At 55.6% G+C, this 21,384-nt stretch overlaps 1 protein-coding gene across 3 annotated transcripts; it reads right to left on the minus strand.

The window, feature by feature from the left end:
- Nucleotides 1–1,978: 1,978 nt before the first annotated feature.
- Nucleotides 1,979–19,742, minus strand: AGAP2 (ArfGAP with GTPase domain, ankyrin repeat and PH domain 2). 3 transcript variants are annotated; one of them, XM_084759567.1, is made up of 19 exons: nucleotides 14,371–16,270; nucleotides 12,736–12,794; nucleotides 11,971–12,058; nucleotides 11,713–11,798; nucleotides 11,428–11,575; nucleotides 10,197–10,331; nucleotides 9,796–9,905; nucleotides 8,572–8,730; nucleotides 8,324–8,410; nucleotides 8,136–8,240; nucleotides 7,401–7,563; nucleotides 7,103–7,222; nucleotides 5,853–5,981; nucleotides 4,975–5,034; nucleotides 4,590–4,738; nucleotides 4,406–4,496; nucleotides 4,081–4,303; nucleotides 3,726–3,984; nucleotides 1,979–3,604 (listed from the first exon to the last, which is right to left on the minus strand). In XM_084759567.1, exons 1-19 carry the CDS (start codon nucleotides 15,518–15,520, stop codon nucleotides 3,362–3,364), a joined length of 3,564 nt encoding a protein of 1,187 aa, XP_084615693.1. In that variant the 5' UTR covers nucleotides 15,521–16,270; the 3' UTR covers nucleotides 1,979–3,361. The 3 variants fall into 3 exon arrangements, with proteins under 3 accessions (XP_084615693.1, XP_084615695.1, XP_084615694.1); XM_084759569.1 differs by lacking the exons at nucleotides 4,975–5,034; nucleotides 14,371–16,270 and adding an exon at nucleotides 19,494–19,742; XM_084759568.1 differs by lacking the exon at nucleotides 4,975–5,034.
- Between the last annotated feature and the right edge of the window lie 1,642 nt (nucleotides 19,743–21,384).

The following is a 21,384-nucleotide window of genomic DNA, read 5'->3' on the forward strand; positions in this document are numbered from 1 at the left end:
CAGAGACAAGTGGAGTGGGCCCGGGGATTCCATCTCTTCCTGATTGGCAAGGGCAGTTCTGTGTCCCTCTGGCCCCTGTTCCCTCGCAGGGTAGAGGATCTGAGAATAGAGTTTCTCCCTGGGGTCCCCTAGCTGGAGACACTATACCATCTCCAGAGAGTTCATGGGATCAACCTCTCTCCATGCTGAATGTGTGTGTTACACTTGGAGTGTTCCGCCTCTCACCTCCATGTCTTAAGAGTGGCCATAGGGTTCAAATCCATACCCTTTCATCAGAGCGTAGACCAAGCATTTCCTTCCTGTGCTGACCCGGCACTGGCCTCCTGGGGGCAGCAGTGAGTATCATAGGGCTTGCATAGGACAGCAGTCATCTATCTACTAAGCCAGCCTCTGAGCTCTGAAGGGATGAGCATGCGGAGGCAAGTCTTAGAGGACCCTAAAAGCTGCTGTAGAGTTACAGGAGACACCCTCAGACTGATAAAGCAGCACTGGTGCCATGGCATGCTCAGAAAACAGAAAACTCACTACACTGAGTCAGTCTGAACTTTGAATAACAAACTCCCTTTTCCTCTCTCTTGGCTTCTGGCAGAATTCCCACAAAGGTCAGCCAGCCTCGACTGTGCTAAGGCAAACAAAGGACTAGAACAGCAGGTGTGTGGCAGATGGCGTCCAGAAAGGGGTGGGGAGCTTTGGGGACAAGAACCCAAGTGTAGAAGTGCATGGTCACTAAGGGGCTGCATGAGTGCCAAAAGAGCAGCCGCTTGCCTGTCCTGTTCTGCCATAGCCTGGAGGGCTTGAAGTTTTGTCCCTTCATCCCTTGCCCCACAAAACTGATGTGTGACCCATTGTGAGAAATCAATTACTGGGCCAGAGGAGAGGGTCTGCTGGTGATCTGACCCTTTCTCTATGACCCGCGGATCTCAACAGGTGACTTCATTCTGTCCCACAGCCATTGTTTCCTCCCCAAACACCCTGAGCTGAGGCAGGGCGTGTGTGAAGGTAGAGGGGACGGAAAGGAGCAAGGGTCTTAGCTGACAGGCAGTGGAGTGGGCCAGGTCTTGTCTTTGACCCCTCCTTACCACAGTTCTGCATCTGTGTCTGTCCCTGCCCTCGAGTCTACTCCTCCCTGGGTCAGGCTGACGTGCTTAGGTGATTACACAGCCTGAACAACCGTCAGATGAAACCTGTTTTCTGGAGCTATGACCAGACTCAGTTCCCTGGCATGTCTACACATGAACACTTTTAGAGGATGCCAGGGTTTAGAATCAACTCTACGCAAAGATGCCAGTACCACCAACCAACTCCTCAAGGTAGACAAGAGTGTGTAGGGGCCCAACTTGCTTTTGCTATTAGCCTAGTACCACCCTACATGCCTTTGTAAGGCCTGCTGCTTACACTTCTACACAAGAAGCAGCACTGTGGCTCAGGCCACTATGACCAGGTGACACCATAGCAAATGCCCACATCAGCAGGCATGGACTCTGTGGACCCCAGGACCTGCAACTGGTTGGGAAATCTTTCACCCTTTCAGTCCTTAGTGTCCCACAGCCCCCTTTAGCTGTGATGTCTAGCAGTCAAGGTTAGTTGGCTAGCCTAGGACAGCAGTCTTCCCCAGGATTTCAGCGCTTACAAGTGCCCTCTCAGCGTAGCTAGGCAACAGTTGGCCAGGTTTCAAACCAAATCTGCTCCCTCTTGAACCACAACAGTGCCACCTTCCCAGCCTACGACTCACCAGCCTGCTCCAGCTCTTTCCCGGGCTAAGCATGGATTGGGTGTCTTCTGCTCTCAGGTCCCTACTGTTTCTCCCACCTCATAAACTCAGGATCAAAGCTGGAACTCCCTCTGTGCTAGCGGGTACTGTCCTAACACCACCCCAGGAGCCAGCACCTCTGCCAGGTCTTCTTTTTCCCATCTATGGTTCCAGCATCAAGACCAGACCTCACCTGCCTGTTCAATAACAGACCAGCATCTCACCCCCTAGACAAAAATCACTTCCTCTTTAATTGCTGTTAAGATTCACACCACCTGCTTCAGAGGTGACGGGGGGCAACCCCTGCCCCCTCTTCACCCCCATCCCCAATTACCTGGTCTTTTGCAAAATATTTTAGCCAGGAAAAAAAAAAAAAAGAAAGAAAGAAAAAGAAAAGAAAGACCGGAAACCACTGACACAGACAGCCCAAAGCCTGGGTTGACTAAGGGAGGCAGGGCTGGGCCAGGTAAGTCCGTCTGTCCCACCTCCCCCTCTCTGGGGATGGGGCCAGGACCTTGAAACCCTCCCAGCCACTGCACACCCTCTCAGCCCTGGCTGGGAGGGAGCAAAGGTTAGAGAAACAAATCTGGAGCTGCTCCAGTGAGAGAGGGGCTGGACAGAAAGGAATATGGGGGAGGGGGTCCCAAATGTAGGGGTGCCCCCTACCCCAGATCACCACGGGGCGCTGCACAGTCACAGGTACGCAGTCACGGTCACAGACACAACCCGAGAGCACCCCCACCCCACCCCACCCCTGCCCACCCTTGGCTTCCCCTACCCTGAAATGCCCTCCCCTCGCCCCTACCCACCCCATCCCCATGTTGGGGAACAAAGCAATAAATTACAAGGCCCCTCTCTCTAGCCCCCTCGTGTTCCAATCCTTCTCCCCCTACCGCAAGATCGTAAGGGGAAAGACCCAGGCTCTCTGCTTCCCCTGGCTCTTTAGCTTCCATTCACAGGTAGAGTAGAGGGGGATATTTCCACTCCTCATGGTCCCTTTCACGGAAAGGGTTGGGGACCCCTCCACCTCCACGGGCAGCAGGGGTCCTGCCCCTCGCTGCCCTTCCCCCTCACTGGGCAGTGAGATCAGCATGGAAGGGGTGGGGTCCCCAAATTGGTCCCAAATCCCAGGGCTAGTCCTCCTTGTACTAACCCCTCCCTCTGGCATGGCGTTGCCCCAGGAGCCAGCCTGGGTTTCGGCTCCCGCCACCAGATTTTGTAGGTTGCAGGCAGGACTGGATCCCACCCCCCCCCCTCCCGCCCCCTAGGGGGCCGAGCTAGCAAGTCCAAGCACCCAGGAGCCCTTACAGGTGCAAGGGCGTGCCCTTCTACGAACACCCAGCAGGTAGACCCAGAGCAATCCAAGTAAGGAAACAGTGAAGTAGGGGCGTGTTGAGCTAGGGTCTCCATGCCTCGCTGGGGAGAGGGAGGTGAGTTTGTGTCTCCTGGGAGGCGTGCGGGACTGTGCCCACGAGGGGGTAGGAAGTGCTCCTGTGGGGCGGGGTGCGGACTGGAGAGGTGAGTGGGTGCATCTGTCCAGTGGTCCACCCGGTGTCTAGTCGTGCCCGGCCCGTGCAGGGGTGGGGGGGTGTCTCTCCCCCTGCTGGGCAACTATACCAGCGCGATCGTAGTGTCCACGCGGCCCAAGCTGGCGGCGCTGCTCCGGCGCCTCGGGCTGGGCGTGGCGGTAATGCTGGGGGTGGTGGCCGCGCTGGGCGTGGTGGCTGTGCTACCGCCCTCTCCCGGGCAGCCATGCTGGAGGAGGATGTCGGCACACAGCTGGCTGCCAGCCTGGCGGGCGTAGAACAGGGCTGTGCGGCCCTGAGCATCGCGGGCCGCCACGTCCGCGCCGTACTGCAGAAGTAAAAGGCCCTGTGACCACGCATCATCCAGGGGACCTCCACCGACACGCCACCCACCCGACACCTCCATGCCCACCTCCAGGCTCCCTTTCCCTACCTCTCCGCTCACGTACCCACAACAACAGCTGTGTGATGACAACGTGGGCGAGCTCGGCTGCCAAGTGCAGCGGCGAGCGGAGCTGTGGGTCCTCCACGCTGGTGTCGTCGAGCGGCCCATGTCGCGCGTGGGCCAGAAGCAGCAGTACGGCGGCAACGTCCTGGGCCTGCACAGCGGCCCACAGCTGGCGGCCAAGCGGCTCCTCCGTGGTGCCCAGAGGCGCCAGGAACAGCAGCTGCTCATACTTGGCGCGAATCCACGACTCACGCTCCTCCCTGCAAGACCAGGGACCAAGGGAAAGAGTTGTAGGGGACTTCTAACCAGGATCTCCTAGGAACCGTACGCCCTCCACGCTGATCCTCTATCCTCACCGCGAAGAGTCCCGCGTGGGCTTGGCACGGCCCCGAGTGTCGCTCTCCCACACGCGGTTGGCTGTGTCGTTGCCAATGGCGGTCAGCACCAGGGTCAGCTCCCGCGGCCAATCGTCCAAGTCTAGCGAACGCACGCGGGACAGGTGTGTGCCCAGGTTCCGGTGGATGCCAGAACACTCAATGCAGATGAGTGCGCCCAGATTCAAACTGGCCCACGTGGGGTCTGGAGACAGAATACAACAGTAAGACACCCCCACCGTTCGTCAGACTGCAGCTAACTCCCTAGCCTGGGATCCCCAGTTCCCTCAGCAACGCCCTCACTCACTGGGGGCTCCGCAGTCCACACAGGTAGAGTTTCCCTTTGCATTGCGGATTGCCTGGATGGCCACAGCTTCGCTTTGGCTGTCAGTGCGCAGCTGCACAGAGCAGAGGAGAGGTTACACTGACACATCCCGGCACCTCTGACCCTCAGCCACTCCTGCTAAGCCCTCCACAGTCAAAACGGTTACCTTGACCTTGCTGCTCTCACAGCACTGCAGACTGGCCAGTATCTGACTCTCGATGGCCTGGACCCAGGCATCCCGCTCCTCGAAGCTGGCTGCCTCAAAGTGCCACGTCTGACCAGTGCTGGACACAATCAGGAACTCAAAGTTCTCCTCTGGGTGGGTGGATGGGAGAGGTCATGGGGGACAGAGTTCAAACAGGAGGCCTTCCCCAAACCCTTCCTCCCTGAAGTCCTTGGAACCCCTGGGGGGAGGGAGGGGACAGTGGACGGAAGGGAAGCAAAGGGTGGCCAAACAGCAGGAAGCCCAAGCACATGCAGGGAGAGGCAGGGCCCACCCCTCCACCCCTCTGCACCCCAGCTTAGCACCCCTCCCGGCTCCCACTTGTTACCTGCTTTATAAATATTTCTTAAACTACCAAAGGATTTTAGTTTCCACATTTTGCGCTTGGCTGGTTTCCCGAAGCGAAGGAGACAGAGATAGAATAGAAAGCACAAGAGAGAGATAGAGAGGCCAGGAAAAAGAAAGAGGAGGCGATGGTGACGGAGGGAGAGAGACAGTGACGGAGAGTGCCAGAGAAAGAGCAGGGCAGACAGATGGGGGAGAGAAAGGAGAACTGTAGTCAGTGGCCCCAGAGCGGGAGTGGAGCAGAAGCCAAGAGCCATGAGAGTAGGCAGGTCTGGAACCCGGATCTGAGCACCCAAAGGAGAATGGGTTCAGGGCAGGGCGGCAGGGTGCGGTGGCCAGAGAGAAACCTGGTCTCTGGGGGGAGTGGGGTGTCAGAATTTGTGTGAACAGGAGGAAAGGGGCGAGACGCTAGGATGAGGAACCTGGGGCTTAAACATCAGCACAACTGGAGAGGGTGGTGTGAGGGGTTGTTAAAGGGGGGAGGGTTTGGGGGTAGGTATAGGGATCCGTGGCCAAGAGCTCTTGGCCAGTCTTAGGTTACTGAGAGCAGGGGCTGGGGAAGTCTATATGGACACTGAGTTCAGGGGCTGCAGTCCTAGATTTGGATGCAGAGGATGGAGTCAGTAGTGCAGGTGAGGGCGGGAACTAGAAGGCCGGAGGAACAGAACAAGGGGCTGCAAACAGGGAAGGGACAGGAGCTGGTTGGTGTCCGTCTGTTTTCCCACTCAGTTATGTGCAGTGGTGGTGACAGTCAGGCATTCAGCTCAGGCACTCTTCCTGCTCCACAGGAGCGAGGTCAGGGGTCCGGGTACAGGGGATGAGGGTCCAGAGCGGAAGTGCCGGTGCACACCGCAGCCTCACCTTCAGCCTGCACAGCTGAGCCTTCCGTCTTAGATGGCGTGGTCAACTTCTTCCTCCTCTGCTTCTTCACCATGGGAGAAGGTGGGGGTTCCCGACTCAGGGGACTCAGGTCTCCAGATGGGGTACAGTCTTAGGGAGGGGGGACAGAGTGCTTCAGTTGGCCTTCCATAGACTTCTTTACAGCTTGTGTCCTGCCCTGAACTAACTGGCACTTTCTCAGCTGGCCCTGTCCAGGGGCCCCCACCGCCACCCCACCCCGGATCATTCCTGGGGAGGTGGACAGATGAGTGAATACTTCAGAGTCAGAACTCAGCTCTTGACTGCAACTTATTGGCCCTGAGACCTTGAGCAACTTACTCTTCTGGGCCTTAGGTTTTTCATTCCTAAAATGGGGAGTAGCAGTCTTGACCTGGTAAGTTGTTGTGAGGAACATCTGTTACACTGTCGCTTCCTGTTCATGCGTATGTGTATATTGTGTGTGTGTGTGTGTGTGTCTGTGTGTGTGTGTGTCTGTGTGTCTGTGTGTGTTTGTAATTTGTAAATATAATTTCCAAACACTGAAGGCTTGATGCTGGTTAAGTCCCTCAGTTTTTTAAGCCTTAGTGCAGAGGTTTTCAACCTTCCTAATGCTGCGACCCTTTAATACAGCTCCTCATTATTGTGGTGATCTCCCCAATCATAAAGTTATTTTTGTTGCTATTTCTTTTGGGGTTTTTTTTGTTTTATTTTGTTGGTTGTTTTTTTTTTTTTTTTTAGATAGGTTCTCTCTGTGTTAGCCTTAGCTATCCTGGACTCACTCTGTAGACCAGGCTGGCCTCGAACTCACTCACAGAGATCCTCCTGACTCTGCCTCCCGAGTGCTGGGATTAAAGGCACGAGCCACCACGCCCTGTCATTTTGTTGCTATTTCTTAAGTGTAATTTTGTTTGTTATGAATCATAATATAAGGATGTTTAGAAAGGGGTCGAGACCCATAGGTTGAGAGCCACTGCCTTAAAGACACTTCCTGTGGAGTAGAAGGGGGCAAGAAACCAGGAACCTGAGCTCAGGCAGGCAGACTGCCTCCGAGTCTAGTTGTCCTCACTGCCATGACAGACGAGGCATATGAGCTTGGTACCAGTCGCCCAGCAGACACCCCTGTGTTCCTTCCCTCACACATTTGTTCCGCTCCAAGCCTCTGCCTCATTTCCCTTCCCACCCGCATCCTGTTTGGCTCTGGAAGCCAGGAGATGGAGGGTGGTCCTACTGACCAGTGCTAAGGGCACGGGCCAGATTCCGGTCTGGTTTCAGCAGATGCTTGGATGTCTGGTCTGTCGGAAGCTGCAGGGAACTAGGGCTGGGGCTGGGGCTTGGCGTGGGAGTAGATGCTTCTGTGTTGAGAGGGAGAGGAGACATCAGTGACCCTGCCTCCCAGCCCTCCCTCTTGTATGGTACCTCTTTACCGGGCCCCACCCCACACAGCCAGGGTAGCACCAACTCCCTCTTCTCCTCATCGCTTTCCTCCATCCCTGCCTCTCTCCCTGACCCCTTGTCATGGGCCCCACTCACCTGGGCCTTCACCCATCTGCACGGTGCTCATGTCCTTGACCAACCCATTGATGCTGGCTGAGGGGCCAAAAGCAGAGATAGCCCTTGGGGGCCGCTTGCCTGGGACTTTGACTGTTGTTCGCAGCAAGTCCATCTCTTTGCCATGTGTACTGTGGATGTAATCCTGCAGAGAGGTACAGAACAGGGTTGAGGGTGCGTGGGTGGGTGGTTCTGGTCTTTGAGAGTGCTGGGAGTTAGGCAGTAATACAAGGTAGAAAGGGGCTCTGGAACCGGGTGGTGGTGGCGGCGGCGCACGCCTTTAATCCTAGCACTCGGGAGGCAGAGGCAGGCAGATCGCTCTGAGTTTGAGGCCAGCCTGGTCTACAAAGTTAGTCCAGGACAGCCAAGACAGAGAGACTCTGTCTTGAAAAAAATAAATAAATAAAAGAAAGAAAGGGCCTCGGGAGCTGACTGGGATGGGTCGACAGGGAGTAGACCTGTCAGACTTGGCCTGGAAGTAGTCCCTGAATGGTCGGCCAGGGACAGGCCCGTCCTCGCTACTTTCCCTCAAGATTCCAAGTTCCTGAGGGCAAAGAAATTTACCCTCTGCCCCCACCATGGGCAAGGGTGGGCTCTAAACCGGGATGATGAGCCTAAGAGAACAGGACTGGTGATGTGGGGACTTGTCAGAGGCAAAGAAAGAACTAGAGGGTCACACCCCCAAGGTTTTCTGTGTGGACCATGCCTGCTACTCACGTTAATGCTGGGGTGGTAGAGTAGAAAGCCGTTACTGGACAGAGTCACGTACTTCTTTTTCCATTCTTTGTTCAAGGAGTTGCCACTTCTCTTTAGCAGGAAGCTCTGGAGAGCAGGAAGACACGTGGGAGACAAGGCAGCCGGGAGCAGCCGCTCTGCACCCTTTCTTCAGCTCCTAAACCTCTTACCTGCTTAATGGGGATGGCTCGCCCACTGCCTGTTGTCTCTCCTCGGCTGTCTAGGCTGCGCTTCTCAGAATCACTGCCCCGGCGGTTCTGGAATGGTTGTTGGAATTAGCCAGTGGGTGGGTAGGATACAGTGATGGAAGAAGGACGGTAAAAAGACAGAGGAAGCACCGGACACAGTGGTCCAGAGGCTAAGGAGGATGGGCAGGCAATAGCACAGAAGGAAAAGAAGGTTCAGCATGGCCCAATACCGCAAAAAGGCTGGTCCTTCGCTTGGCTGCTCTGTGCAGAGAGCCTGGGGTGCTCAATCCAGCCACTGAGGCCGCCTCCGCTCGGAGCTCCCGGTGTCCAACGTTGGGTGAGGAAGGGAGGGAGGAAGCATAATCGCTTGTGTGGCCCCCGTTACTGGCCTGGAAGCACACAGAGGGGTCAGCAGAGCTCGCATCCGTGCCCACCAAGCTCAGCTGACTTCCCGGTATGGGACATCCCCTCTTGTCACTGTTATCCACTCATCCTGCCACAAGCATCACTTATCTTCCCCAGCACCGTCACACTGCTTTACGTTTTTTTGTTTTTTTTTTTTTAACCAAGTTTGACTTCCCAAGTACTGTGCAGTGCAACAGCGCAGGTAACCTGAGTGGGGGAAGGCAACTTGCTTAGATGTCACAAATGGCACCCTGAGCTTGGCTGATTTCCAGTTCAATGTTACTTTTCCCCCTTCTTTTTTGGTGGGGAGGGGTTGAGACAGGGTTTCTCTGTGTAGCCCTGGCTGTCCTGAAACTCGCTCTGTAGACCAGGCTAGCCTCGAACTCAGATTGCCTCTGCCTCCCAAGTGCTGGGATTAAAGGCGAGCATCGCCACTGCCTGGCCTCGATGTTTCTTTCTTTCTTTTAAGATTTATTTAAAGCTGGGCATGGTGGCGCACGCCTATAAATCCCAACACTTGAGAGGCAGAAGCAGGCATATCTCAGTACGTTCCAGGCCAGCCTGGTCTACAAAGCAAGTCCAGGACAGCCAGGGCTACAGACAAATTCTGTCTTCAAAACAAAACAGATTTATTTATTTGGGCTGGAGAGAGGGCTCAGCAGTTAAGAGCACTGGCTGAGTTCAATTCTAGCAATCACATGGTGATTCATAACCATCTGTAACACGATCTGGTGCCCTCTTCTGGTGTGCATGAAGACAGTGTACTCATACATAAAATAGATAAATCTTTTTTTTAAAAAAGATTGGTTTTTTTTTTAAAGATTTTTTTATTTGTGTATATGAACACGTTGTTTGCATGTACACTTGCATGTCAGAAGAGTGCATCAGATCCCAGCGTAGATGGTTGGGAGCTACCGTGTGGTTGCCGGGAATTGAACCCAGGACCTCTGGAAGAGCAGCCAGTGCTCTTAACCTCTGAGCCATCTCTTCTAATCCCACTCATCTCCTCGCTCCTGAGTTTGACATTAGCCCCTGGCACCCCAACTCACCTGGCCCGCAACAGGGGTGGAAGCAGCTGAATGGCTGGGCGAGCTGGGCAGGGACTTGCAGGCTGCCAGGAGTTGTTGCTGTTTTCGCAAGGTCACCACCTTCTGGGCCACTGAAGGGGAGGGGAGGGAGTCATGAGCAGCACAGATAGCCATGTGCTCCTCTGAGATGCCCCAACTTCCCTGTCACTGGGGCCTCCATGACACCCATGGCCTCACCAGATCCTCCAGCCCAGAAACAATCTGGGGGTTAACTGACATTTCCATAGGTCCCCTAGGCCCCTCCTGCCTCCCAGGAGCCAACTCCTGTCACTAGGAAACACAGAGAGAAAGATACTGGGCCTCTGGAGTACCCCAGGATCTCTAGCTTTTCACTGTCACCTGCTGGGGCCTTCCACACTCACCCTCCTGGAAGACCCGGTCCACGTTGAGCCCATAGGTCGCGCAGGTCTCATAGTAGCTGCAGCGTTTCATGTCTGTGCACAGAGCCCTAGCGCGAGCATCACCCACCACTCGAGGAGAGGACGCACTGATCCTGTCTAAGGGGACAGGAAAGGGGCAGGGCTGGTGAGGGCCCTTCCTCCAATGTTCGTGAGATCCCTTCTGTCATGTGTTTGGAGCCCAGCTAGACCTAGAAGTGGGGTGTGGGGGGACATCTGTCCTCAGGTGGACAGTTATTGTGTGAGGCCCTGTGTGAGGACTGGGCCTAGACAAAGTTCAGTCGGCCTCTGTGTGTGTATGTGTCTGTGTGTGTCTGTCTATATGTGTGTCTGTATGTGTCTGTCCATGTAAGTGTCTGTCTCTGTGTGTGTGTGCTGTATGTCTGTCTGTCTATGTCGTATGTGTCTTTCTCTGTGTGTCTCTACGTGTCTGTGTGTCTGTATGTGTCATGTTTGTCTGTGTGTCTATGTCATATGTGTGTCTGTGTATCTGTGTCATGTTTGTGTGTCTATGTCATATGTGTCTGTCTGTCTGTCTGTTTCACCAAAGCTTCCTGACGATGGCTGAGACTCACAGGTGATAAACGTCCTGAAAACTCACTGACCCCGAGACCTAAGTGAGAGGACACCTGGCCTGGGAACTAGCAAGTTGAAAACCTATAGGTAACAGGTGGGGTGCTCATTCTAGAGGCAAGAGACAGGTGGGAGGCCTGCACCTGCAGCAGCATGTGCAGCCAGCCACACGGAGCATCCCACCAGCTGGACAGTGATGGGTGGTGGCAGCATTCCTCCTGTCGTGGAATGCTTCTGAGCCACTATGAGAAGGACTGAAAACTTTCGGCTCTCCTGATTTCCTTGTTTCCTCTGTTTGCAGAGAGATGTCTTTTAAACAGTGTCAGCCTGACCCAGCTGAAGGGAAAGGCTTTCTATCCACACGAGAACTTGACATTTTCTCTGTGTCCCACGGTAATGGCGTCAGAAATGGTGATGTGAGCACAAGGTAAGTAACAGGGATGGCCATTACGGCTGTCCTTCCCTCCCAGGCTGTCCGCTTTCCTCCGCTCAGACCTTGTCTGGCTCTTTGCTTCCTTATTTGGACATCAGGCTCCCTCTAGAGGGCTGCTGGAATCTAACGAGCCAGTCCCGACACCTTGCCGATTTATCAACCAGGGTGGCCTCCACTTCTCCTCCTTACCTTGGGTCCCAATCAGAGCCAGGGCCAGACCTCCTCGTCCCTCCCCGCGAAGGGAGCTCAGCTGCCCGTGGAGACGGCTCACAGCCTGGAAGCTGTTCTCATCCTCCAGGCTGAAGACGAAGATCACAGCGTCCACCCAGCCTGAGAACTTGCAGGGGATGAGAGGGCAAACAGAGGGTCATACAGGACACCCGCTCTGCATACCACTCAGAGGGGCTCCTAGCAAGGCGGGGGGGGGGGGGTGACCCTAGCCGGCCTATTACTGACACTGCTTCCATGCCTCACCTTGGCATCGGGTGCTCCTGCTTCCTCCCGGATCAGCACCAGGTGGGTCTGCCCATCCACCAACATCTCCTTCTTGTACTGCTCGCCTGCCCAGAAGAGTTGAGATGTTTGATAGGTCAGAAGAGGACAGGTCACCAAGCCTTCCACAGGCCCTGAACTTTAGCTGTTGTGCCATCCTGGTACCCGCCCCAGGTACTGGTCTTGCTGTTGGGTCCCTTGTCCCCAAGCTTTAGCTCACTCTAGCTCCCGGGAACTTACTCTCCGTCTTCTCCAGCACCTGGTATGAGCCCGTGAGGAATCTGTGGATGAGGGAAGATTTCCCACTTCTGACATCACCCAGCACACCCTAACGGAGAGACAGGGAGGACAGTAGGAGTTAAGAAAGGGCCCAGCACTTGGGAGGCAGAGGCAGGCGGATCACTGTGAGTTCGAGGCCAGCCTGGTCTACAAATTGAGTCCAGGACAGCCAAGGCTACACAGAGAAACCCTGTCTCAAAACAACAACAACAAGAAAAAAAAAGGCAAGAAGTTGGCTCTGCTAATGCTAGAGACTGGCAGCATCAGGCCACCAAATAAGGACCTTCAAGGCTTCCAGTCTGCTGGAAAGAGAAGGGCTTGCCATGGAAAGAAACGGTCCCAAGGCCGATAGGCCACAAACTGAACAATGCCCATTTTGTGTGTTGTTTAGTAAACACATTAAACTTGTTTGTGTAGCATGGCATAAGCCTAGGCATCAATTGAACGTTCTACTCAGAGAGGTCTTGGTTCTCTCATGGAGTGGAGTGGTGAAGGGAGAGAATTAAGAGTGCCGAGGGAGCCGGGCGGGCATTGGTGGCGCAAGCCTTTAATCCCAGCAGACAGAGGAAGGTGAATTCCTGAGTTCGAGGCCAGCCTGATCTACAATGCGAGTCCAGGACAGGCAAGGCTACACAGGGAAACCCTGTCTCGGAAGAACAAACAAACCAAAAGAGTTCTGAGGGGCAGGCAACCCTTTCCTGCAAGCCAAAAGGCTGGGTTACCTACCAGGCGAAGCTCAGGAATTGAGCGGCTCAAAGTCCATTCCTGGCTATTGACCACAGCCTCTGAAAAGAGAAAGGTACAGTTAAGGGAGACTCGGCCTAGGAGCATTCTCCACCCTCAGCCACTCGCTTTTCTGAGGAGCTCACCTAATCCCTAGGACCCTGCCTACACTGGCTAAGGTCTGAGAGTGGTCCCTAGTCCTCCCATCCCAGCCGCTCTCTGCACAGCTGTTGCCACCACTCAGCGGTTGCTTAGCAACAGAGCTAGCAAGACAAAAATACTTCAGTTTGCATCTCCCTTAAACACAAGCCGGAACGTGGGTCCTTGCCCCAGACCAGACTAAGACTTTACTAGCAACGATTGTCCTTCCACTACGGAGACTAGAGTGTCCCCGTGACATTCTTGGGGCAGATCCAAGAAGGGAAGGCCTGGGTCCTAGAATGGACTGGGTCTTCTTCCATCTCTTTCACCAGAGAGAAGATTGGTGAGGGTTCCCTGCCCTTTTTCAAGGTCAGTGGCACAGGTAGTCCTAACCCTTGTCCATCCGTCAAGGGGACAGAACTTGGATTTTCCTCTGCCTAGATCTCCAAGGCCTCCAAAAGAACGGGTGTGTGTGTGGGGGGGGGGGGGTGTTAAAGCTCAATCCCCAGGCAGAAAGAAACCACCGGCCTGGGGAGAAAAGATTCTCCTTGCGCCCGCCGGGTCCAGCCCCCGCGCCTGACACTGGCCGGACGTTCCCGGGGCGCCGCAGCTGCGGCGGGAACTCGGGGATCCGGAGCCATCTGCTCCCACCCGCTCCGGAGCCAAACCCCCGGGTCCGCCCCCGCTTCCAGACCCGCCTCCCCTCCGGGGGAACGTGAGCGGAACCCAGTCGTCGGTCGCACCCCCCACCCCCACCCCACGCGCCCGTCTCTACCAGTTAGAAAATAATAAAAGCACCCCTCCAGAAAAAGAAATAAATAAGGCTGCCTCCCTGTATGGCCTCCCAAGTCTCCCGGGGTAAGAATTGTCTTTGAAGCAGTTCCGCCCCCTGACTCACTCCGGGGTCAGCCCCGGGCGGGTTTCAACGCCGCCGTGGGGCGGGGGTGGGTAGTGCGGGAAGCCAGGCTTCCTATCTACCCCCCTTCTCAGTTCACATTTAAATCTGCACGTTCCAACCCCCGCTCACTCAAGAACCGCCCAATCCACCTTTCAGTGCTTGGAAAAGCCACCAGCCGGCTCTCAAGCCAGGAGACCGGTCTCTAGCGAGGAACTGCCTACAAGGTCACCGCCACACCACCTGTGCCAGTTACTCCGGGGAAACTGAGGTTTCCACATCCCCTGCACCTCCAATGTCCCCTCCACAGAAGGCAAACCTATATCGCCTAGTTTCCAGGATCCAACCAGGACTGGGGTTGGGGGTCTGCAGCCTCTGTGGGGGTGATTTCCTACAGTAGACTTCAACCATAGCATCCCAGGAAGCACAGACCTCAGAAAACAGCCAGGACCTCTTCCTATCCTTGGCCTTAGCTCTTGGTAGAGGAGCGAGCCGGGCTCCCCCAGCCACCCAAGAAAAAAGCTCCCCTCGTTGCACAGCGACCCCCCACCCAACCCCAAGTAAACATCCAGGTGTCTCGGGCCCCTACCCTTCCTACTCACTAGGGGAGGCGCGTAGCTCTGCGCCCAGCAGCTCCCTGGACCCGCTGCTGGAAGACATGCCTTGGGGTCCCGGAAGGGGCCCAGGGCCAGGAGGCCCCCCTGTGCTCTTGGTGAAGATACCGCTGATAAACTTGAGCATCTTGCGGTCACGAGTGGAGGCTCGGCCGCCCTCCCGGCCCCTTTTCAACCCTGGAGCTGGTGGCTCCAGAGTGATAGGGGGTGCAGGCCCGAGGGCCTGCGTGGAGGCGGCAGTGATAGAAGTGGCTGGAACTGGGGTGGCTGGCACGGTGAGCGGAGGAGAGCCGGCAGTGGGTCCTGGGTGCAAGTCACTATTGTCCAAGGTCTTACTCTTGCCTTTCCGAGGGGACAGCTTCCCTCTCGCTCCAGCCCCAGTCCCGACCCCTCCGGGGGTCGTAACTGCAGAGCCCCCTCCCCCGCCGGCCGCAATGGTCGAAGCTCCAGTCCCGGCGGTGCTCTTTGACCCCTTGACCCTGGGCTTGCCCTCGCTTTCGGGCCATGACAGGCGGCTACCCGCGCCCTTGCCCCCGCCGGCTTTGGCTCCACTAGTGGTCACGGTCTTGAAAGGCTTGGGAGCCGGTGGAGGAGGCGCCACCTTGAGCCTTCGGCTGCCGGTGCCAGGATGCGGGGAGGACGAGCCCGGAACGCCGCCACCCGTCCGGCCTTCAGGTTCTGGACCCCCCCAGCTCGGGCTGCTGAGTAGAGGGCGCCGGGAGGAAGAGGGGGCGCCCCCGGGCTTGGAGTCCGGGCTCAGCCCCCCGGAGAGTGGGGGTCCCGGAGGGGCGGCCCAGAGAGACAGTCGGCGGCCCGGAGCTGGGGAGACCGGGCGAGCCGGACTGGCCGGAGCCGGGGACAGCGCGGGGGGCTCCGCGCCCCCGGCGCCCGCGCTGCTGGTGCTGATCCACAGCGCATCCTGCCGGTGGAAGAGACGCTCATGCCGCTTCTTGCCGGGTTCCTCCGCGCCTCGGGGGCTGCCAGGATCTCGGGGCTCGGAGCCTCTGGCCCCGGGGGTGCCGGCCGCGGCTGCAGACGGAGAAGGTGGCGGTGGAGGTACCGACTCGAGCTTGACCAGGGTCAGCGAGATGAGGTAGGTCGTTGTCCGGCGCTGAAGCGCGCCCGCGCCCCGGCTCATGGGGCCCGGAGACCCCCGAGCTGGGGAGGGGAGGGGACTCCCCGGGACTGCCTCAGGGGGGCCCAGCCATGGGGCCGCCCTGCTCGCTGCCCCCAGCCCTCGGACCCCGCTGAGCCCCCGGCCCGGCTCCGCTGTCGCCGCCGCCTCCGCCGCCTCCTCTTGCGCCCCCCTCCCATCACATGGGGCGCCCCCTCCCCATGCTCCCCGCCCTGTGCCCCCACCCCCTTGGAGCCCCGGGACCTTAGTGCTGCTCCAGGGAGGCGCGCCGGACCGTGTACCCCAGCCTGGGTGGGGGCGCTGAGATGGGCGGAGGAGGGTGGGGAGGACAGTAGTGGGGGCAAATGGGATGAAGGAAAAAGGGGCAGAAAAGGGGACTGGGGGCTGAGGGAGAAGCACCGGTGAGGGGAAGGCAGGGGCGGGAATGCGGACTCAATGGGCAGAGGCCGCGGATGCAGTGGGAAAGGGGGGGGGTCTTGAGGGTAGGAGACTAGTGAGGCTGTCTGTGCGGGGGATTCGCAGGAGCACGGAGAGGATGCAAGGGATGGAGATATTAGAAGCGGTGAGGGAGGGAACAGGGAACGGGAGCGGGTAGGAACCCACGGGTCTGGGGTCTGGGAGGGGAGGGGCGTGGATCTTGGAGAAGAGTCCGGGTGGGGGGGCTCGCCCGGGATCCGCTCGGTCCGGATGCGCGTTGTGTCCGGGCGCTCCCCTCACATTGAGGAGGAGGCGGCCCGCGGGCCCCCCCCCATCCCATCTCTTACCCCCCCCCCAACCCCAGCACCGCTGTCTGCTAAGGCAGTACAAAATCCAGGACTGGATTTTCCTCCCAAAACCTGGACTGGATTTCCTTGGGACTTGGATTCACCTCCACCAACTACCTAGCCCCCGCCTTTCTCACACCAAGATTAGGGAACACGAACGTGTGACATTTAGGGACAAAGGTAAAAACTGATCTATTGGCTGGACAGGTACAGGGAACAGAGGGAACTCTCTTTTGGCCTCTGTCAACTCTGCGGAAGCTGAAATGGGAAAGTGAGGAGCCCTGAAATCCCTTCCCAGGACCCCCTTTCTTTCCCTTCTGGGGGGTACCTGAATGAGTCTCCTTTCTCATCGTCCAGTTCCATCTCCCATCCCCACTCCCACCCCATACTGAATACTTTCACAGCACTGCGACTTCGGTTGATTGTCCCAAAGTGAACTTGGAAAGTGTTCCCCAGGGATGGGGACAAACAAGGAACTTAGCAGGGTAGGAAGGGAGGGGGTTGCCTCTGGAGGGGGGAAACGACGAAGGCTTCGGAGACTCAGCTGCAGCGTGAGTCAAAGGCCCCAGCTCAAGGTGGAAGAAATACATCTACCGATTGACACACACACACCCCCATTCCAAAATGCATCTAGTCTCCATAGCAACCGTAGCTCCAAGAGTGCCTCAGAAGCAGCAGCGGGGGTAAGCGGAGAGGAGGAATCGGTGTGTAGGATGGGTGGGAGACCAATCAGGGGACGCTGGTTAGTGAAGGCAACTACTGTCACACCTGGTTTCCCACCTGCGGGGGATTTTGCTCCCTGGGCACAAGGGACCCCCCTCAGTTGAGGCATCTGGAACCCAGTCTTTAGGTGTTTCCGTTCATTTTCTCCTGAGCTCTATGTATTACAGCAGGTTAAAAGGGGGTTGGGGGTAACGGTGTGAATGGACAATATTTGCGCCGCGTCACCGCCCCTTTAGGGGCTTTGGAGTTCAAGGCTTTGTCCTCCAGGAGGACAGAGAAGCATGAGCCTGTGCAGAAGAGAGACTGAGACCCCCCGTGAAGGGAGGAGGGGGTGGGCTGGAAGGAAGAAGGTCCCTCTGAAGCCTTGGAGACCTCTGCCCGAGATCTGGAGCCTTGGCGGTCCTTTGATTTGGCGTCCCACCCTCTTGACGCGGCTGAGACTATAATAAGGGCTGCCGTGGGCGGCTCTTGGAGGCAGGAGCCAGCACTGTGATCGGCCTGGTAGGGGGTAAGGGTTGGGGGCCGAAGGGATGGGGAGTTCTCTGTTCTCCAGAGACCCATACCGGCTCTCTCCCAGATCCTATCTTGGAGGTCAGTGGTTTCTTAGGGAGTGCCCTTCAAACCGGATGACAACCGTCCTCAGGACAGGAGACCCACCCTAATTTTTCATGAAGGAGACAATTCCATAAAGGGGAATTGTTAAGCTATTTAATATTTGGGGGAGGGGCAGCCTCAGTTTTTCTTTATATTTAGTAGGAACAGAATTCTGCCTCAGAGTAGAACAAATTACTTATGAAAAGTACTTACAAAAAGAGTCTTGCCAGGTGAGGTGGTGCACCCTTTTGAGAAAGCTGAGGCAGGAGGATAGCTGAAAGTTTTAAGCCAGCCTGAGCTACACAATGATAGCCTGGGATAGACAGCAGCATCCAACCCCAATCTCAAAAAAAAAAAAAAGGTAGTGTTGGACCAGATTTGTAGAGTGGTGGAGCCTGGCGTGTAGGAGGCCTGGAGGCCCTGGGTTCTATCCCCAGCAAACATACACCACACAAAACAATATGGAGAGACAGTCTCCTCCATGCCTGTTCTCTCTTTACCATCCTTTGTAAGAGTTTGTTAGCTGCTTATTACGTAGCCGAGTCTGAGGCTGGTTTCGGACTTGCTGTGTAACCGAGGCTGCCCTAGAACGCTCAGTCCTGCTCCATTCTGTGTTGTGAGACTGTAATGCTAGGATTGCTCAGTGTGTCCCCATCACACTAGCCCTTTCTTTGCCTGGCCCCAGCCCCACACTATTTTAGACTGAGGTGGGAATCTAGAATTTCTCCCCAGCCAGTTCTATAGACCACCCTCACCAGGTCTCGCTTTGGAGATCAGGGAACACCCAGGAGCGGTTCCTATCAAAGGGTAGAGTGCAGGAGCTGAGACACTAGCTTCAGAAGGCTAGAGAGAAGAGAGAGACATGCGAAGGGAATGGGACTCTCCCACTGAAAAATGAAACAACGAACCCTTCCTCCAAATTGTTTTGTTTTGTTTTGTTTGACGCCCCCTTCTGGGAGAAGTAGCCAAGGACGGAGAGGACTTACAATTGGACTGACCAGGGTCTGAAGGAGGATGGGCTTCTGCCTGACACAACTGACAAGGAAGCCTGCTGCTCTGAGTTCTTGGGCATCCAGACATGGATGAAACATAACTGGACCCCCAGGTCCTCCGTGGGCCTTGTGGATGGAGGACAGACTTGCCAGGGCCCCACCACAGGATCCAAGGCTACAGTGGGCAGGAGGATGTGGCGGATGGTGTTGCCATGACAGCACTTCCTCCCTGTGTTGTCATCACTTACTCTAATGGCACTAAGGAGGCAGAGAGGAAGGAGGTAGAGGGGAAGACAAGACCGGGAGCACAGAAGGAGAGGAGACTGAGGCAAGCCCTGTGGACCTCGCCGCACCGGAGCTGTACGAAGCATGGGAGTTTTAAGGGTTAGTGTATCTGAAAACCCGACACTCTTGGTGTAACACACATGCGCGCACGCGCAGGCACGCATGTTCTCTGTGTTTCTCCACAGCTGGAGAACAAGAGGTCACTGATCTCTAGTGGGTCCTGGGAATGAACACAGTAGTGACTCCCAGAACCTCCTGCCCTGGCTGTTTCCTGTTCTAGACTCCTCAGGCAAGGACTAATGGGTCTTGTATGTCTCTCACAGTCTCTGTCCCCAATGCTATCCACTCCCTACTGCCAAGAAGGTCAGCTCCACAGTGACCTGCATTTTGTTCAGATGGAGTTTTGGACAGAGGAATAATAATACCCCCCCCACACACACACACCACACACACATGCCTTTCTCTTCATCCTCCAGATATTTTCTTCCCAACTCCATCTTAAGAACTAGGAAGTGGCTGCTTGAATAGTGAGAAACTATGTTAAGACACAGGTAAGCATTTCTGTATCCCGTGCTGGTTCCCCAAAGCAGCCAAGTCAGGGATCAATGCATCTCTTACCTCGTATGCTGTCCAGTGAGGCCTGGATCCCGTCTCGGAGTTCAGGGTCACCCACTCTCTCTGCCAGCTTCCTGAGTCGGCTTAGAGCCTGCTTGGCCACCTCATGTCGCCTGACTTCTGCTCTTACTGTGGCTATAGCCAACTGCCTGTGGGCATGCATGTTGCGCAGACCGGCCTTGCCAGACTAACAACCACCTCTGGCCCTGAAGCCCATGACCCCGCACCCCCAAAACTTCAGAAGGCCCCTTCTGCTGTTCCCCAGAACTCCTCTACCCTGCCCGCCCTTCCGTCTGTCGGCCTCACTTCCTGACTGGTGAGCTTCAAACCCACAACCCTCGCAGTGCTACCTCTCACAGGTCCTGCCCCCTCTAGCGTTGGCCCTTCAGCTCTGACAGCCAGCCCCGGTTAGGATTGCTCAACCAAGTGAATGAAGCAACCTTAATAAGAGTTCTCACAGCCCCTGTGGGAGGTAGCTAATTAAGATGGGCATGTGGTGGCACACGCCAGTAGGGTTTGCTGAAAGAGAGATAGAGGCAGGAAGATCATGAGTTCGAGACCAGTCTTGCAGGGTATGGGGCCCGGGGAAAGATGGGCTAATGGTATCGCAGTTAGGATTCCCGAGTCTTGGTGGTTTTCAGTTTTGTCTCAGAATAGCACAGAAATCCACGTAGCCTTGGTCTGTCACCACAGCCTTCATGTGCTGGTGTACCGTTAGCTGGGGCTGGAGCGATAGCTCAGCCGGCAAAACTACGGCTCACACTTCTAAATACCAAGAGCTTGGTTCCCAGTGATTCGTTAATCTCTCTACCCATTCCTATAGCCTTCCCTTAGCGGGCTACTCACTATGACTGTGTCCTGGGGGAGCGGGGAGCAGGTTACAGGGAAGAGGAGTAACCTGTGGCCTGATAAAATGATGTGCACAGGGGATGGAGAGATGGCTCAGTGGTTAAGAGCGCCACCTGCTCTTCTGAAGGTCCTGAGTTCAATTCCCAGCAAGCACATGGTGGTTCACAACCATTTGTAATGTGATCTGATGCCCTCTTCTGGCTTACAGATGTACATGCAAGCAGAGCACTGTATACATAATAATAAATAAATAAATCTTTTTTAAAAATGATGAGCCCAAGTTCAGGCTCCGTCACAACAGTTCGCATGTGTAACTTTCCTACATATTCATGACAAGGCCAAAGGGTAGGAAAATTTATCATCGTTATGAGGTAGTGGAAACCGTTGCTCAGAAAGGCCAATAGCTGGTGACCAAGGATCCAATTATACTTTTAATTTAGTACGCGTACAACTGAGGTGCTTGCCAGCTTATTTCTCGGTACCACTGATCTGCCCTTGACTAGCGGACCTGAAGGAGAAGACGGATGAGGGATTGAAGGAGAAAATGGAGATAAAGCAAGTTAGGGGTCGTAGGTAAAGGGTAGTTTGAAGGGGAAAAAAAAAGGGTAGTTTGGCCCAATTATTACTATGACTTGGCGCATGCGCGCGCGCGCGTGTGTGTGTGTATGTGTGTTGTGTGTGATGTGCACAGGTGTATGTGTTCTAGTTTGCTTTACTTACTGTGATACGATAACTCTGGCAAAAAGCAGCTTAAGTCAAGAAGGTTTTGTGTTATTATAGGACATCACCGTGGAAACTTCAAACAGCCGGTCGGTCACATTGCACCCATAAGCGAGAGGACTGAGTGTATATACTGAATGGATATATGTTTGCTATGCTCACCTGTTTGTTTGTGGTCAGCTCTCTTATCTCTACTCTTACACAGTTCATGGCTTCCTGCTTAGGGAATGGGGCCACCTGCAGTGGACTGGTTTTTCTCACAGGATTTCCAACCCAATGGAGACAAAATCCTTCACTCATACCCTCCTCTCAAAAGATTCTAAAC

The sequence above is a fragment of the Acomys minous genome, assembly GCF_964271855.1.
Source record: "Acomys minous genome assembly, chromosome: 15".
NCBI lineage: Eukaryota > Metazoa > Chordata > Mammalia > Rodentia > Muridae > Acomys > Acomys minous.

Coding starts and splice junctions, on each gene's coding strand:
- AGAP2 (XM_084759567.1), bottom strand. CDS start 15,520: ATGAGCCGGGGCGCGGGCGCGCTTCAGCGCCGGACAACGACCTACCTC. Junction 8,731..9,795: donor CCACCCCTGTTGCGGGCCAG/GTGAGTTGGGGT, acceptor GTGTGCTTCCAG/GCCAGTAACGGGGGCCACAC. Junction 7,564..8,135: donor TCTACCACCCCAGCATTAAC/GTGAGTAGCAGG, acceptor ACCTCTCTGCAG/GATTACATCCACAGTACACA.